The sequence below is a fragment of the Tachypleus tridentatus genome, chromosome 13, assembly GCF_004210375.1.
Source record: "Tachypleus tridentatus isolate NWPU-2018 chromosome 13, ASM421037v1, whole genome shotgun sequence".
Taxonomy (NCBI): Eukaryota; Metazoa; Arthropoda; class Merostomata; order Xiphosura; family Limulidae; genus Tachypleus; species Tachypleus tridentatus.
This window is the reverse complement of record NC_134837.1, coordinates 111,388,655-111,404,779: the sequence shown is the minus strand read 5'-3', so window position 1 is coordinate 111,404,779 and position 16,125 is coordinate 111,388,655. Positions and strand designations below refer to the sequence as shown.

General features: G+C 33.9%; 1 protein-coding gene across 1 annotated transcript in view; it reads right to left on the bottom strand.

Moving 5' to 3' along the window:
* Positions 1-16,125, bottom strand: part of LOC143237761 (monocarboxylate transporter 7-like) — a 41,409-nt gene that overhangs the window by 1,400 nt on the left and 23,884 nt on the right. The window contains exon 2 of the mRNA XM_076477325.1: positions 3,640-3,883. Within this exon, the coding sequence (XP_076333440.1) occupies positions 3,640-3,883 (244 nt within the window). The remainder of the gene's footprint in view (positions 1-3,639; positions 3,884-16,125) is intronic.

Here is a 16,125-nt window from a genome sequence, read left to right as displayed (position 1 = left end):
GAAGCTTTTGTGTTATCAAACATAACATCAAATTTTTTGCCAGATCCCTGCAATTTCTTGTTGAAATCTTTTAAATGTGAGAAATAATATGTAAAAAACACGTCAATCTACAAATCCGTACAACATCAGATAATTCTTGACAAGAAAATTGTTCATTTGGCAAAAACAGACGAATTTCATCCAAATACTCAACAAATCTATTAAGCAGAGAACCACTATTTAGCCAACAAGCATTGTCGTACATAAGTAGTCCTGTGTACGTAAAATATGCAGATATATAGATCTGTAAAACGTAAAGTATCTTATGAAAGATATCTAAGATATTGCTGCCCAAACCATACACCAAAACCTAGCGATTAGCAACGATTGACAAGTTTATGTCTTAATTTAAGTCTTAAATGTCACAAGCTTATGTTTATTTATGGCAATTTTGAATATACATATGAAATTTTTGTTCACCAGTTGCCCTACAACAGGAAGTATGACTGTAGAAGTGGACATATTGCTGACCATCTCAGTTATAGATGTTGTCATTTGAGATAATATGATAATGATGACCTCTGGCGACAAAACGATTAGATGTACCACCTAATGACCAATCAAATGTGAAAATCCAGCTTTCTGGTTTTTTTTGTTGTTTTTTAATTTTGCACAAAGCTACTCGAGGGCTATCTGTGCTAGCCGTCCGTAATATAGCAGTGTAAGACTAAAGGGAAGGCAGCTAGTCATCGCCACCCACCTGCAACTGTTAGGGCTACTCTTTTACCAACGAATAGTGGGAATGACCGTCACATTATAACGTCCCCACGGCTGAAAGGGCGAGCATGTTTGGTGCGACGGGGATGTGAACCCGTGACCCTCAGATTATGAGTCGCACGCCTTAACACACTTGGCCATGCCGGTCCCCGATTTCTAATGAATAACTAACACATTGGAAATATGGCGTGAGATCGAGCCTTTGAATAATTTTTTATTGCATAAGTAAATAAATAAAAACCAGACTTGGTTTTAAAAACTATTACTTAACTTCCAAAACATATTTCAGAAATTTCATGTTTTTTTGTAGCATCAGTTATGGAAACTTGTATATTGGTTTCTTTGACACATAATATTATTATTTATTATTAAACTAAACTAATTAATAAGCAAAATACAGACAGTATCCCAAAATGTTTATAAACTTAACATTTTCGAACAATTTTAACTCATTGAATGTGTTTAGTTTCATCTGCTATTTCAGTGATGTCGAGAAAATCCACTTGAACAGAAAAATATATATGTAAAAACGGCTCGTTTGGGTTGAAAAATTTTTTACGCAGAGGAGCGAACAACGTTTCAACCTTCTTCGGTCATCGCTCCTCTACGTAAAAACAATTTTCAACTCAAACAAACAGTTTTTACATATATATTTTTATCCGCTACTTCATTTATGCGTCATACTACTGTTATATAACTGAAAATTTAGAGTTTTAAAAATATATATAGAAAAAAAAGAATAACAAAACACATAAGTTAGCTAATAACATATTAGATACTTAATGTTCACAATCTATTATTAAAACAAAAGTGGTACCTTACATCCTTCGTAAAACCGAAATCGCCACCTAGTAGCAGTAATATGCACCAAGTAATTTTGTTTTTGGCAACACGCCAATTTAGTTGTGTGGGACAGAAGGAATAAAAAACAGGAGAAAAGGTATGCCGATCGCTGACGTGGCATCCTTGATTTTTCTGTAAAATTGTCAATTACTTTTAACTTGATTTTTATAAAAGAAACAAGAAATGAGGTTTATAATTGGCCATTTCTTAAATAATATCCATCTATTATCCAGAAACTTGTCATCCACATATTTTATCCACAATTCTGGTCTTTTAACCGATGTTTTTAGTGCTCGAGTTTCAACATCAAACATCCAATTTCTTGAAACAGATGTCATAAAGCTGATCCCAAACAGGATAAAGACTTGTCACTCAAGTGAAAGTTTGAAAACCTTCTCTGTAGAGGGCACTGTAAAATACAAATTATATCTTCACACTTGTAAAAAATTAAAATTTCCGTGTTCTTTTGGATGCCTCGAGATGGCTTCTTTTCCCAATGAAACGTGAGGTTTTAATTGTATATTTGATTTTAATACAATAAATTATTGTGTATGTTACCCCAGTCTACTAATTATTATCTCAACTGACGTATCAAATTAGACAAGTTGTAATGAATGTATTATTTAGAAAAATATTAAGAAGTGAAAGCTAAAAATATCGCGAGTATTTTTGCTGAATAACGTTGTACTTGTCCGTAAGCTACTCGCATAACTCGCATAAAAGAGTTATGTTTCAATTAAAACATTTTGCCATAAAGGCAACATTTAAATCGTTAATTAATACTAAAAAACCACAAGAAAAATTAGTAATATATTATATTGATTTTGAAGTACCAGACAAAATTTCCCCTGTATGTTTGATAAATACGTATTTTTAAGCTTTGAAATTGTTTCTCGGAAACTCACAGACTGATCGTAACCCTAAAACACGGCTATTAGTGTATTGTGTGTTTTGTTATAGCAAAGCTCACGGAGAAGAATGAAGCCCCTGATTTTAGCGTTGTAAATCAGTAGACTTACTGCTATACCAGCGAAGGCCACTAATTTATTGTTGGTTCGTTAGTAGTATTGCAAAATGATTATTATTGTAACTTGTTATCACGAAGGGGATGAATAAAACTAATAAAATGCTTTTAGCCAATGCAGTTGATTTGTTTACTACTTAACAGTGTGTATAAAGTGCTTATAAAGTTTTGTCTACATGCTGTTTACAGTATGTTGGAAATTTTATTTTATTCTGCATATATATATCTGGCCCACTGCTGCTATAAGTATTTTGTTCTTTAAAGCACTTTCTCATACAAAATTACAACATTGACAGATTAAACGATTGTTTTGCTGTATATATGACAGTAAAATAATAAGTATTTGATATTTTATAACATATAAATGAGTACTATTGTAATATGTTCAAACTTCTCGTTCTTCAATCAAATCTGTAAACGAAGAAATAAGATTTTAGTGTTCCTCGCACGACGAATAAAGAGATTCATTTCACTACTTTCATATAGCATAGCTAGCTTATTTAAACCTAAAGCTGAAATGTTTAATGTATGGTAGGGCTTCCTTATTGTATCGAACAGGGAGCACTATGATACACAAATTTTGTTCCTCGATAGTATATGTTATTTCTTAATTGCTTATGTTGTAAAAGCACAGAAAATAGTCATTATTCCTTTCAAACTTTGCTTTTGTGACCTGGATAATGAAATTTAAAAAATTAACCTATTTTCTATGTAGAAACGGGCAAATTTGCACATTTTCACTTACATAAAACCTGAATAAAACAACATATGACTCAAGATTTACAGTGTATTTATACTAAAGGTATACAAAAATGAACAAAAATGTTTAGAAGTGAGTAGTTTTTCGAGATTTGAGACTGTAATTTAAATCATTTTCACGTATCAGTCCTCAAATACAGTCTCAGCATTCGACTTAGTTAAACAAAGAAATCTGATCTAGTCATTGAGGTCTCTTTGGTTGGGGTAGTATGTGTTTCTACACCTCTGAAATTATAATCTGGATTTTCAACGTCTACCTCCTCTTCTGATTTGCTGCTGTCTTCTGAGGATGGCTGCTTTTTCTCTGGCGGAGTAGGTACAGGGACTTCAGGGCAGTGTGACACTGAGGTGATGGATGATGGAAGGTCCGAATACACGATAGCAGATGCATTCTTGCCAGCTCGAAGTTTGGAAGGGTCCACTGTGCAAAAGTGATCAGTGGGCTCACGTCAAATTCTTGGAATAGCGAACTCATGACTCTCTTTTCTCCTCTGTACCATCCTGCAAAAGAGCAAAATAAAATTGTTATTATGAAGAATAAATTTATTTCATCCACAACTAATGTGTAAGAGGTTCATGCAAAATATTTTATATGTGATGATTTTTTCTATACTATTGAAAATTAAAAAGATAAGTTTAAAGATATTTAAATTTTAAAAGGTCTAATATTGTATAACATAAAATCTTACTATTCAAGCAAGTAAAAATTGTCACTCTTACTTTCTAGAGATTTTTTTAGGGCTCGCAGGTAAAATGAGGTGCCCAAGGTTTGTTTTTATCATTGGCAGGCATGCCGAAATATGCGTTGTAGGCTCCACACATTATAATAGATGCTGTCATAGAGTACTTTTCGCTCTTGTCTTGATACATTGGCCACATACATATCAGAATGTGTCTGGCGAATGCTTGCAGCTTTTTGATGAAATCTCTGATGAAAAAATCAGATAGGTCTGTGTGTTTGCTTAGGCAGCTAGAACTAAACTGAAGTGGTGAGTCCCTGTATATATATTATCATGTAAAGTTCTAGAAAACTCAAATATTATTGTTAGTTTTACAATATTCTAGAAAATTCTTGTAAGCTCTACAACATTCTAGAAAGTTTTTGAGAATTCTTGTATGTTCGAAAAAAATCTGTATCAGCTACTCAGCACTAAATCTACTAGGAAGTTCTGAAAATGGGTAAATTTGAAATTTTCATTATCCAGATCACAAAAGCAAAGTTTGAAGAGAAAAATAGGTCTTTTCCTTTTACTTTAGGCATAAGCAATTGGGAAATAACACTTTATTCTCTAGAAACAAGGAAAAGTAAATTTTGTTTCATAGTAGAATCCAAATGTCCATGATACCCTCGATGGAAATTCGTTGTCTGAAGTTTGGGGGTGTGCGTTGTAAATATGACGATCACATACCATCATTCGATTAAAGTAGCCAAAGAGATGGCTTTGATGATGTTGATTTAATGTCATTTCAAAATTAGAAACAGGTAGTACCAGAGTCCATGTATAACGTTGTACAAATATCCGACACAAACATTTGTTAAACGTAATTGTACGTAACTTAACGAACAGGAGAAATGTGAAAGCGGGTTACATAAAAAAAAATATGATGATGACATGAGTACAAGTTGTAAGAATTAGAATCCTGTGAACAATAATATAACATACACAATATATTTCTCTTTCATGGAGAGTACTTAGCGATATCAACCTGAACAGCACATTATGCGACACAATGTTAAAGTATAATCGTTGCTAAGTTAAAACTATGTAACAGAAAGTAAGCCAGCAGCTTCCTACCTGGTTACTATCATTCAAGTAGTTGGTTTGACTGTCACTTGCGACACAATGTTAAAGTATAATCGTTGCTAAGTTAAAACTATGTAACAGAAAGTAAGCCAGCAGCTTCCTACCTGGTTACTATCATTCAAGTAGTTGGTTTGACTGTCACTTTCATAGCGCATCACCATTAAAAGTGCAAACGTTTTTCAGTCAGATATCACCACCACCCCTGGTAAAGAAAGGTTTGTAAATATGCGATATTCCAGAACATACAGCTTAAGTACGTTAAAAAAGGAGTGCTTTTGTTTTGAAGGGATATGCCATTGTGACAATTACTGATTCATTAGGAATACCTGAATCACATATAATAGTACGACCAGAATTGTCTGGAATGACGGACTGGAATAACAATGGCGCTACCTTGATCAACTGGATTAATATGGATCTCATTTTCATGTTTAAATAAAATTTGAATAGTATGTTTACTATAGGAAAGATTTTTTCGAAATTTTGATGGGAATTAACGGCTTGAATTATTCCATTTTAAACTGTAGTAATAAAACTCTCTAGTTGAAATTCCCTGTTAGCTGGAGGTAACAAGAAGGATATTCTATTAAACTATGAATCACAACTATTTCTTTGAGTGGTTTGATTGTGAAAAAATAATCGAAGTGTTAATTTGCGTCCAAATTCTTATAAGTCCGAAATTACTTCAAAGGTTTCTATGTTTTAGTGGTAGAAGAAAATTTAGACCTTTACTGAGAAGTTTGTGTTGACTTACAGTTAGTGTTTTAGAGGAGAGAATGACGACATTGGATGTGTTCTTGGGTTTCGGTCGATCAGGTGCAGAAATGACTAAGTAAGTGAAGTCATAGGTAGAATATATATTTTGAGACAGTTCAATGTACATGTTTACATTGTTGGAGTTACATAACCAGCGGATTACTGATGGTATTAATATTGGTCTATTTAAAGTTTGTATTTTACTGAAAACAGATATTATGGTTTGGATGGAAGAAATATTTGTCTTTATGTGGAAGAACATGATGTCTTTCTTATTGTCGTTTCTCACGTGATTTTCAAAAGATTTTGCGTTTTTGAATAAGTTTTTACCAAGTTTATATTGTTCTGTAGGACGTGTTGTGTTTTCGAAATTTACAGCAGTAATGTTATTATCAAGACTGTTTATTGTGGATGTGCAAAAATGTAAATGAAGTGAAATGAAAGATTTTCTTCCTTTACGAACAAAATAGTTTGTCAGTGGTTCCTATATTAACTGGTGGACTCAATGGATTTAGGTGTATTTTGATTCTGTAAATGTCATCCCAGCACAACGGCATGGTACATGTCATAAGTCTTTTTTATTAAGTTTTCTGTGTAGTTTGAAAGTCTTGCTAGAGTTTAGATAAGAGTGTAGTTCGGCAGATGTGTTGGAGGGAATGTTTATTTCAAGAAGAATACAGGGTTTTTCTTTGTGACAGGGAGAAGGGTTGTTAGGCTTAGAAAGTAATCGTAATCAGATGTGAATGGTTGTCGGGTGAAGGGTGATAATTTCTTTTAAAGGATCTAGAAGATTCTGTGTATGGAAGAAGAAAAGCCTCAGCTGCTGTGGAGTTTGGGACATCACCATACAAGATGGTTAATATAAATAAAAGTGGAAGTCTTAAAATCTCTATAACTACTGCATTTAAGAAAAAGTAAGTAATGATGGAAAAGAAGTTTCGAAGTGTGGAACTGTAATTTACAGTAGTTTCAGGTCTTGTTCATAGGGGATAATTCTTGGGTTTGAGTCAGGTTTAGAGCTTAGGTTCGTTTGTTTGTTTGTTTTAGAATTTCGCAAAGAGCTACACGAAGGTTATCTGAGCTATCCGTCCCTAATTTAGCAATGTAAGACTAAATGGAATGCAGCTAATCATCACAACCTACCGCCAACTCCAACGTATAGTGGGATTGACTGTTATTTTATAACACCCCCACGGCCAAAAGGACGAGCATGTTTGGTGTCATTTCAGCAATTACGATATTCCTGCGAAATCCATTTTATAGAGTCTCAAGTTCACAGACATGACGCTATGTCGCTGGAGGGGGATTCACAATAGCGATTCACATAGTTTTTGCTTTTTTTCCTCATGTTATACGACCAACGATTTCGTCATTTTCATTAAAATTTTTAACACCAACGTACGTTAACGAAAAATAAAAATAAAATAAATACAAATTGATAAAAACACAGGAAGCTAATCAATTCATATTTTTAGTTCATGTTATTGTTTTGTAAGTTGTTCTTTTTTTGTTACTATCTATGAATCGTATAAATACCAATATTTACTTTTCAGAACCTCTTTCAGGAGTTCTTTAGAACTACTTATGCGCTGCAGCAGTAACACTTACTACTGTAAGAGTGGTATCAACATGCTAATCATTAGATTACTCCCGTTTTACTCTACGTAAAGGAAAACCAAGTTATGTTATGGCTCAAAGGTAAGTACAACGTTGGAAATAAGGTTCTGATACGCTCGTTGAGAAGGGATAGCTTAAGTTTAGCTTTCTGCTCAGTAATAAAACAAAATAAACAAGCACAATTATTTAGTTAATAATAGTGATAAATATACTCTAGTTATGAGAATTATATATTCACGAAATTACATATAGAAGGTAGAACAGCTTACAGTTGTTCATGTGTCAAACATGTGGAAACAATGGTGATAATCATGTTTTTCTCTATGAGTTTTGATGTAATGCTAATTTTAGACCCCAATTAGTCCACAAGTGGACAGTTTTGTTGAGCATTTTCTTAACATTTGTTTTTGTATACAAGTTTCGATTTAAAGACATGCTAACTAACAATCGTGATAGTATCGCTGTGTTGTGATGGACTAAAATGGCACGTCGCTACTATCAGAACAACAACAGTTTCTTAAGTTCTAACAACAAATGAAATAACATTTAGCACTTTCCAAAGACACAGTTAATGAACACGTGTCAGATTGGTACTTGATACACATGTTAATGAACAATTAAACATAAATATCAACATTGTTGATACTTTGTAGAATGAACGGCAGCTGTCTGTTATGGAAACAGTGTAAACGACGACTTTTCGAAAGTCTTCCGCCTTTCGTTTTCAGGTGAGTGTGTGCTATTTCGGGATAGGTATTTGGGTTATATTACTATTTCGTTACCCGTAGGGAGGAGAAAAATATCCCAGGGTGGTGAGAAACTTTTTTTTCTCTTCACCCCAGACGCGGCTGGAGTTAATTTAGCACATAATTTGAAACTTATTAACTAAATTAGACTAACATTTATTTACAAAACTAGAATGACGGTAGTAAATTATCTTGGTTTATTATCTCTTTGAGGTGTATGTGTAGGTGTTGTTGGTCTGTTATAGTGTCCTTGTGGATTATGGAGAGCGTGTTATAATTGGTTGTATTACCACTGTTTCTGATTAGACAAGAGATTTCCTGTATATTCAACCAATGGCAGCCACAGGTTACTTACCTCTAATCCGGAATATCTGTTTAGTGAAGGTTTAACAGTGTTGATATAAAATGTTTTTTTTTAATTTTCCTGTCTTCCAGAATTTGTCTGTGTCGATGATTCTAGTTTTCTCCCAGTTTATTCAGTGTCCAGTTAACGTGAACTGCTCTGCAATGGCTGAATTTTGTGTTTTCATGAGTTTTATGCTACCTTTTAGTTGTTTTATTCTTGTCGCGAATTTTCTTCCCGTTTTTCCAATGTACGTAACATTGCAGGAACACGGAATTTCATATATGATGTTTTTGAGATTATCTTTGGTAGGTCGCTGTTTGTTTTTTACTAGAATGGGCCAAAGGAATTGTAAGATTTCCACTGAACTTCTATGTTGAATTTCGTGGCTATGCGTTTGAGTTTTTTACTGAAATGTTGCAGTTATGGTAGGTAAATGGTGGTAGTGGTGGTGACTTCCTGATATTTTCTTTTTGTCGTGGTTTTCTTCAAGGAGTTTTTCATGAAGGTTGAAGTGTAACAATTCTGTTTAAAACTCTCTACAATCTTTTCACGTTCTGCTTCGATGGATGTCTTATCGCAAACGTTTTCTGCTCTTTTGTTTAGGCATTGGATTACACCAACAGAGTTCACTTTTTATTGAATTTAATAAGAGTGATTACAAGTGTAAGTAATCTAAGATTGTAGGATACCACAATAGGATACTGGTCTGAGCAATAGCTCTGTATGAACAAAGCTTTTTTCGCATCTCATTGTGTGTGTTAGTAAAGTTTATTTAATTACGTTGTATCTGCGATCGCTTAACATTTCATTGCTGTTCCATTTCAATTCTGTTACTCTTCAAGCATTTCTTTTTCAAACCTTCCATATTTCAGATTTTCAATTTACTTGCTGGTTTTAGTTTTATCTACGAATATCACATAATGATTATACTGTTTTGTGTGTCGTACGTCAACAACATGATAATTTATATTACCGCATGTTGAGCATCTATTGGAATGATTCGGATATGACGAGTGACACCTTCATGGTCATTAAGTGCTTCAAGTTCTACAGGGCTACGCCTATTGGAATATAGCCGGACTAGTGCAGAATCTTTTGTCAATCCACTCCTAGCAAAGTATACTTTGAAAAAATACGGATTACACGGTATCTTTCTCCTTCAGGGAGGAGTAATCATTCATGAAAACAAATAAGATTTTTTTAACACATAACCGTTCTAGCTAGAACCTAGAAAATGTATAAGACATGGATAATTTTGTATTTATATTAATTTGTCCATAAATAAATGTCGGAATTCTTACGATGACGTTTAGAAGCTGAATATTGAATAACTTATTGGTTGGTTGGTCTAATCCAACGTTTTTCGTTTGCAAGGTTTTAATTCTCTGCTGTTTCAACTCTACTTAGAGTAAGTTTCGCAATCCCCAAGGCAGCGTGAAGAAATAAGACTTTCGTCTTATTTTCCTCTACAACTTCAAACTTGGAAGAACATCAACCAGGCATTCAGCTATGGATCTATTACTGAACGTACAATTGAGCGTTGGTTTCAAAGGTTTCGACATGGAGATGAAAGTCTTATAAACCATGAAGGTCGGGGAAGGACGTCATCCTTAGATAAAAACACAATAAGGAAAGCATTTGAGACAGATCCTTGCACAACAGTACATGAACTTGCAGAAAAGCTAGACACGAGCAAATCAAGCATTGCCAATCACCTGAGTGTGATTGAAAAAATGGAGAAATTAAATAAGTGAGTTCCATATGGCTTCACTGAAGATTACAAAATCGACGTTATGAGACCTGCTCTATGCTGCTATTGCATAATCGAAATGATCCATTTCTTGAACGGATAGTGACATGGGATGAAACGTAGATCCGGTACATGTCACAATGGTTTAGTCACAAACTAGCTTCAAAGCATTTCTATAAGACCAAGTCTAACCAAAGAAAGGTCATGGTGACTGTATGGAGGACTGCGGCCGGCATCATTCACTACAACGTTTTGAATCCAGGATAAACAATAGCAGTGGACAAAAATTGACCGAAATGCATCGAAGGTTGTGCGAGATAGAACCAGCTCTGGTCAATCGAAGGGGCCTTTTCTTCCTCATGACAATATTCGTCCCCAGGTGTCAAGGATGACACTCCAAACATTGAACGAATTGCGAATAGATGTTCTGCCTCATCCTTATAACCCAGACCTTCCCCTACTGATTTTCGTTTTTCAGTCACTTTGACAACTTTTTGAACAATAAATGCTTTCAAAACCAGGCAGCTGCAGAAGAAGCTTTCATGGAGTTTCTTTACCATAGAAGCTCTGATATCTACAGTAGGGGCACAAACAGCATCGTTATATGTTGGCAAATGTGTGTTGAAGCAAATGATGCTTACTTTCATTGAAATATGTTTTACAATACTGGTTTATACTTTTCCAAACTTCGCAGTTCGAAAACGACATATATTTCTAGACACTCTAATAATTATGCCAAATATGGTAATTTGTCTCAAATTATTCCATATTGTTAGAAAACCCTATGTTTTATTTGTAAAATGACCTGGGTCGAATGAATATACTATTAAGCAAACGACGATATTTTCTACTATTATTTTGATTAAAACTTATTTGTATTCCTCGTCAAGTTTTTCTTTCAGAGACCACATCCAAACGAACAAATACCTGTTTTATAGTATTTGTAGCTTATCCATTACTGGAGCTTAAACATAGGAATTTAATGAAATCTTTATCTGTAAAGGAAGTCGAAGAAAAAGTGCAAAACGTATCAAAGTAGATATAAATTATTTCATATTATCATTGGTTTTAATTTATCAGTTTGGATGAAATAAATTATCAGTTATAAAAATAGTCAATTTGAAATCCAATTCTTTTCTTGGCTCATATTTAGAAATCCAAATCATGTGACTTACACAGTTATTTCAAAATGGCACTATCAACAGACAGGCAATGACTCTGACGTATTCAGAGACTCTATTTGTTACTATATAACGCGAACCCAGCAGCGAACTCCGAGAATGAGGAGAACATTATCATAAGATCCAGTTTCGTCCCGAAAATATCCTGTTTAAACAAAAATATAAAATATAATAGTGAGTGATATAATAGGTAGGCAAAAACAATGATTTATAAGCACAAATTCTTGTTTGCCTATGTATCATTAAAGTACGTAGTTACTCGCTTGAGTAAAGGAATGTTTTAAATGTATATAATGAGGAACAAACAGATGTATAACAATCGTTACACTAGAGTTTTATAAGATAAAATTGTATTTTTAATTTGAAAAAAATATTATAGTTACAGCAATCAATAAACAAATAAATAATTAGCAAACCCTAGTGCCTAAAGGTTACAACACATCTACGAACTCACCTATCAAAAGTGGCTTGCCCATGGATGTTACTCCAACTACAAACATCAGTAGACCTTGAAATATGGCTTGATTTTCTAGTCCTAAATATTCGGGTACAACCACAATAACTAACACTCGTGTCAAACCTGAAAGCATACCAAAGCTTAAACACAGAAGGTGCATCGTCGGTTTATTGTTAGCTACAGAAAATAAAGCAAACAAAATTCCCTGTAGAAGAATGCTGGGTACTATAGAATTCTTTTCAGTCGCTGAAAATTCTATAATTGGATAACTTTCTGATTCCTCAGAGTCTCCCCTATCCACCTCAAAGTCCACAATAATCATAAGAAACGTGTGCATTGTGCTGAAAAACACAGAATGCGTAATGGCGATAAGAAGAATCATTGAGTTTGAACAAAGCGAAAATAAAATTTTCAGAACCGCTAGAAAATTGTTTACGCATTTTTCCTTTTTAACCTTTAGCTGTTTTCTTAGTCTATTGACCTTTAATGAGTCTTCCCTTTTAGGAACATTTTCATTACTAGCTTCACACAATCCCTCTTTAGGTTGCGCGTCGATGTCATTTATCATCAAAATATCATCCTTCCTTACTGGTGATGGTATGGATAAGTCATTTGGTGCCATATTTTCAATTTCTTCTTCTTTAATAGAGCTTTTCCCTACATTTATTGACGTCAGAGTCAGTGAAGTAGTCTGGTGTGATAATGTTTTTGAAGGAATTAGAGAGCCCGGCTGGAGGCCGATTGCAAAAAAGACAGCATGTAAAACGACACCCCCGATTATCAGCAGAGTCCCTCGAAGTGAATAAGTGTAGAGAAGATGTTCGAGAAGTGGTGGGAAAATAAAAGAACTTATTGTGGATCCAGAAAAGGTAAGTCCAATAGCAAGAGCTTGATATTTGTGAAAATTCCGGCTAATAATGACTGGAAGCATTGAAAGAACAAATCCTATGGCAGTGCCTATAGATTGATAGTAACAGCTTCTTTATCGTACCCACACATATTTATATTATATTTAATATGAACTCTTCTCCTAAAAGTTTATGATAAAAAGAGTGTCTGTTTCCACATTATCTTGAATTTGTTTCTCACGTTATTGTATGAGCCAAGTTTGACTTTATGAATATTTGTTTTCTTATAGCAAAGCCACATCGGGATATCTGCTGAGTCCATCGAGGGGAATCGAACCCCTGATGTTAGCGCTGTAAATCTGAAGACATACCGCTGTTCTAGCGTAAGGCACATGAATATTTGTTTCTTATATACGGGTTTTTACAAATGTATATATGTATTATTTCAAAGAAAGACAAACTGTCGATAATTTGTGTTATTTCTACATTTACTACTGTTATTAGATATATGAGTTAGACGTTTTCTCCGCACATTGGGACTGTGCTATAATTTGAACTTCAATGACATGATGAAAGGTAGTAATGTGAAGATACGTAAAATAATTGACTCATTGTTCGGTAACAATGCTTGTGTGGATGTGGAATGCCTCAACACTCATTCATGTCTTTACCAGTTCATGCTAGAAATTTAAAAAATTAAATACCATTTACATATGAAAGTCGCAGTGAATGTGTTGAATTAGAATTTAGAAGGTGCGTAAGATATTTTGATCCCGCGGTGGGACAGCAGAAATTTCACGAGCTTTTAATTTTAAAATCCGGATGTTATTTTCTGTTGTTGTTGGGTTGGTTTCTATTTTGTTTTTATTGCAATTTTAGGGCTTTTTGTTTTCCAATATTTTGGAAGCTTTAAGTGTTCAGGTTGTAAAACTATTTTGTATCAAATTATTTAAGCAGCATTTTAGTGATATTAACAGTCACATAAACTGTATAAAATTCAGCCAATAATATTGCTAGATCTTTTACACTGACTTGATAACAATAATGAATATAGTGTCAATAAAACACTCAGTCAGCAGTGTCACCTTCATGATTAATGACAGAAATGTAATGACAATAACAGTGTCAGTAGTGTAGTCTGGCAACATTATTGTCTACAATACAATTTCTACATAATTCATAATAGTAACAGTAACTATTGCGAATATAGGGAATAGGATTATTAGTCGTTGAGCTACTGGCACATAATTATCACTGATAACAGAAATAGTAAGACACTTTTTTATAACTATCATCACTCAAACTACTGACATACAGTTGGTAGTAATACAAGCAAATGTATCAAACTTAGCTAATAAGAATATCTCGGAGACTGTTCATCAGAGTTGACAATGATAATAGTAACAATATGATAGTATGATATTATGAACTACAGAGCTGATAATAATTATAACAGTAAGATGTTTAGTCAGTAATATGATACCTCAGTCTACTGATTCAGTGTTCAGTGGCATATATTGTTATACTCTACTCTAGTGACCCAGAGCTGGTAATAGCAGAATAATAGTAGGATACAGTCAATAATATTATGCATGATACTACTGACACGTAGTTGATGATAAACGCATTAAGCTTAGTATTATTCTTTATATGTATATTTTATTTTTGAATACGATGAACTACAAATACTTCAATATAAAGTGAAAATATATGTAAAAGAATTTCACACTTTGTAAAACACCCAAGAAAACTATCAGATGCACCGTGTTTTGGGCTAAGAAACACAAACTGAATGACAGGGCTAATACCACCATTCCAGTGTACACAATACAACGGGCAGACACGAAGTGAATTAACAGTCCAGCGAATATCCCTGTCAAAAAATGAAGACGTGTGTGAATGTTATATTCTATATTTATTGCACTCTTATGGTAGAAGTTTCAGCTGTTCATATCTAAGATTGTACCTTGAAGGTTGCTTTAAGAATATTTATCTGAAATGTTGAATAAATTTTAAAATAACAGCGACAACTGATAAAGATCGAAGAACAATAGTATTGGTCTTATTGTGATGAGTTACGATGTTATAACTGTGAGTATCACAGGTTAAAATATTTAAATCTAACCTAAAATGTTGAAGTTCCTAAGACGTAATGTCTGATGACTTGAATAAATTTTCTAGTTCGCTTCTGCTGAATATATTTTTCCAATGGCTATTTGTAATTTACCTTTACCAGATGTCTGCATAGTTTGCAGAAGCGAAAACATATTGAGAAAAATTTCCATTTTGCCAAGTGAAGTAAGAAGTTTAACATTTGAGGGAAATCATCTATGAATTCCCATGTTTTATTGTTGTAAAATGTTATAGTATTTTGAATGACACTTGTTCTCACAGCTTCAATTATTTGACCAAATTTGTTAATGAAAGGCGAGAAATTGTACCCAGAGATGAAAACAAATAAAAATGATTGAAGTGAGCAGCAGGTTAACATATTGTTCCGGCAAAAGGTACCTTTCAAGTTATCTGTACTGTAGGAATTTCATGATATATGGGTGACTACTATTACTCACTCATTATAAGTTTGTTTGTTTGTTTGTTTGGAATTTCGCGCAAAGCTACACGAGGGTTATCTGCGTTAGCCGTTCCTAATTTAATGGTGTAAGATGTCTTCAGCTTGATTTGACAGAGAGACAAAGTCTTCAAGCTGATTTAGTAGACAGAGTGTGTGTGTTTCTTAGCACAGCCACATCAGGCTGTCTGCTGAGTCTACCGAGGGGAATTGACTCCCTGATTTTAGTGTTGTAAGTCCGCCATAATTTTTTGAACAACTTAACATGTATAAGAACAATTAGTGGTATAAAACCGAAATTTTCCTGTTTTCTTCTTTTTTTTTTCCCTACTGACAATGGTAAAAATTTACTACTGGCACATGTTGTGCTCTATTATGAAGACTAAACCTCAACGTTAGTAATGTGGTTTTGTAACAGAAACATCTAACAACATATTTTCTTACTTTCCCACCACGTTCATGATGGATGCACATAGACTGAGAGGCCAGGAAGCTTGCGCTCTTGTTGTATGGAACGTTATAATTATCTCGAGGTACAATATCTCATACGATCTGAATACCCCCAATAAGAAAAACGCGATCATGGAACAAGAAACAGCAACAATCCAGACTCGATATTCAACAGATGCGAGAACTGGCATGCTCTTTTCCTCAGGAAGGACATTTGC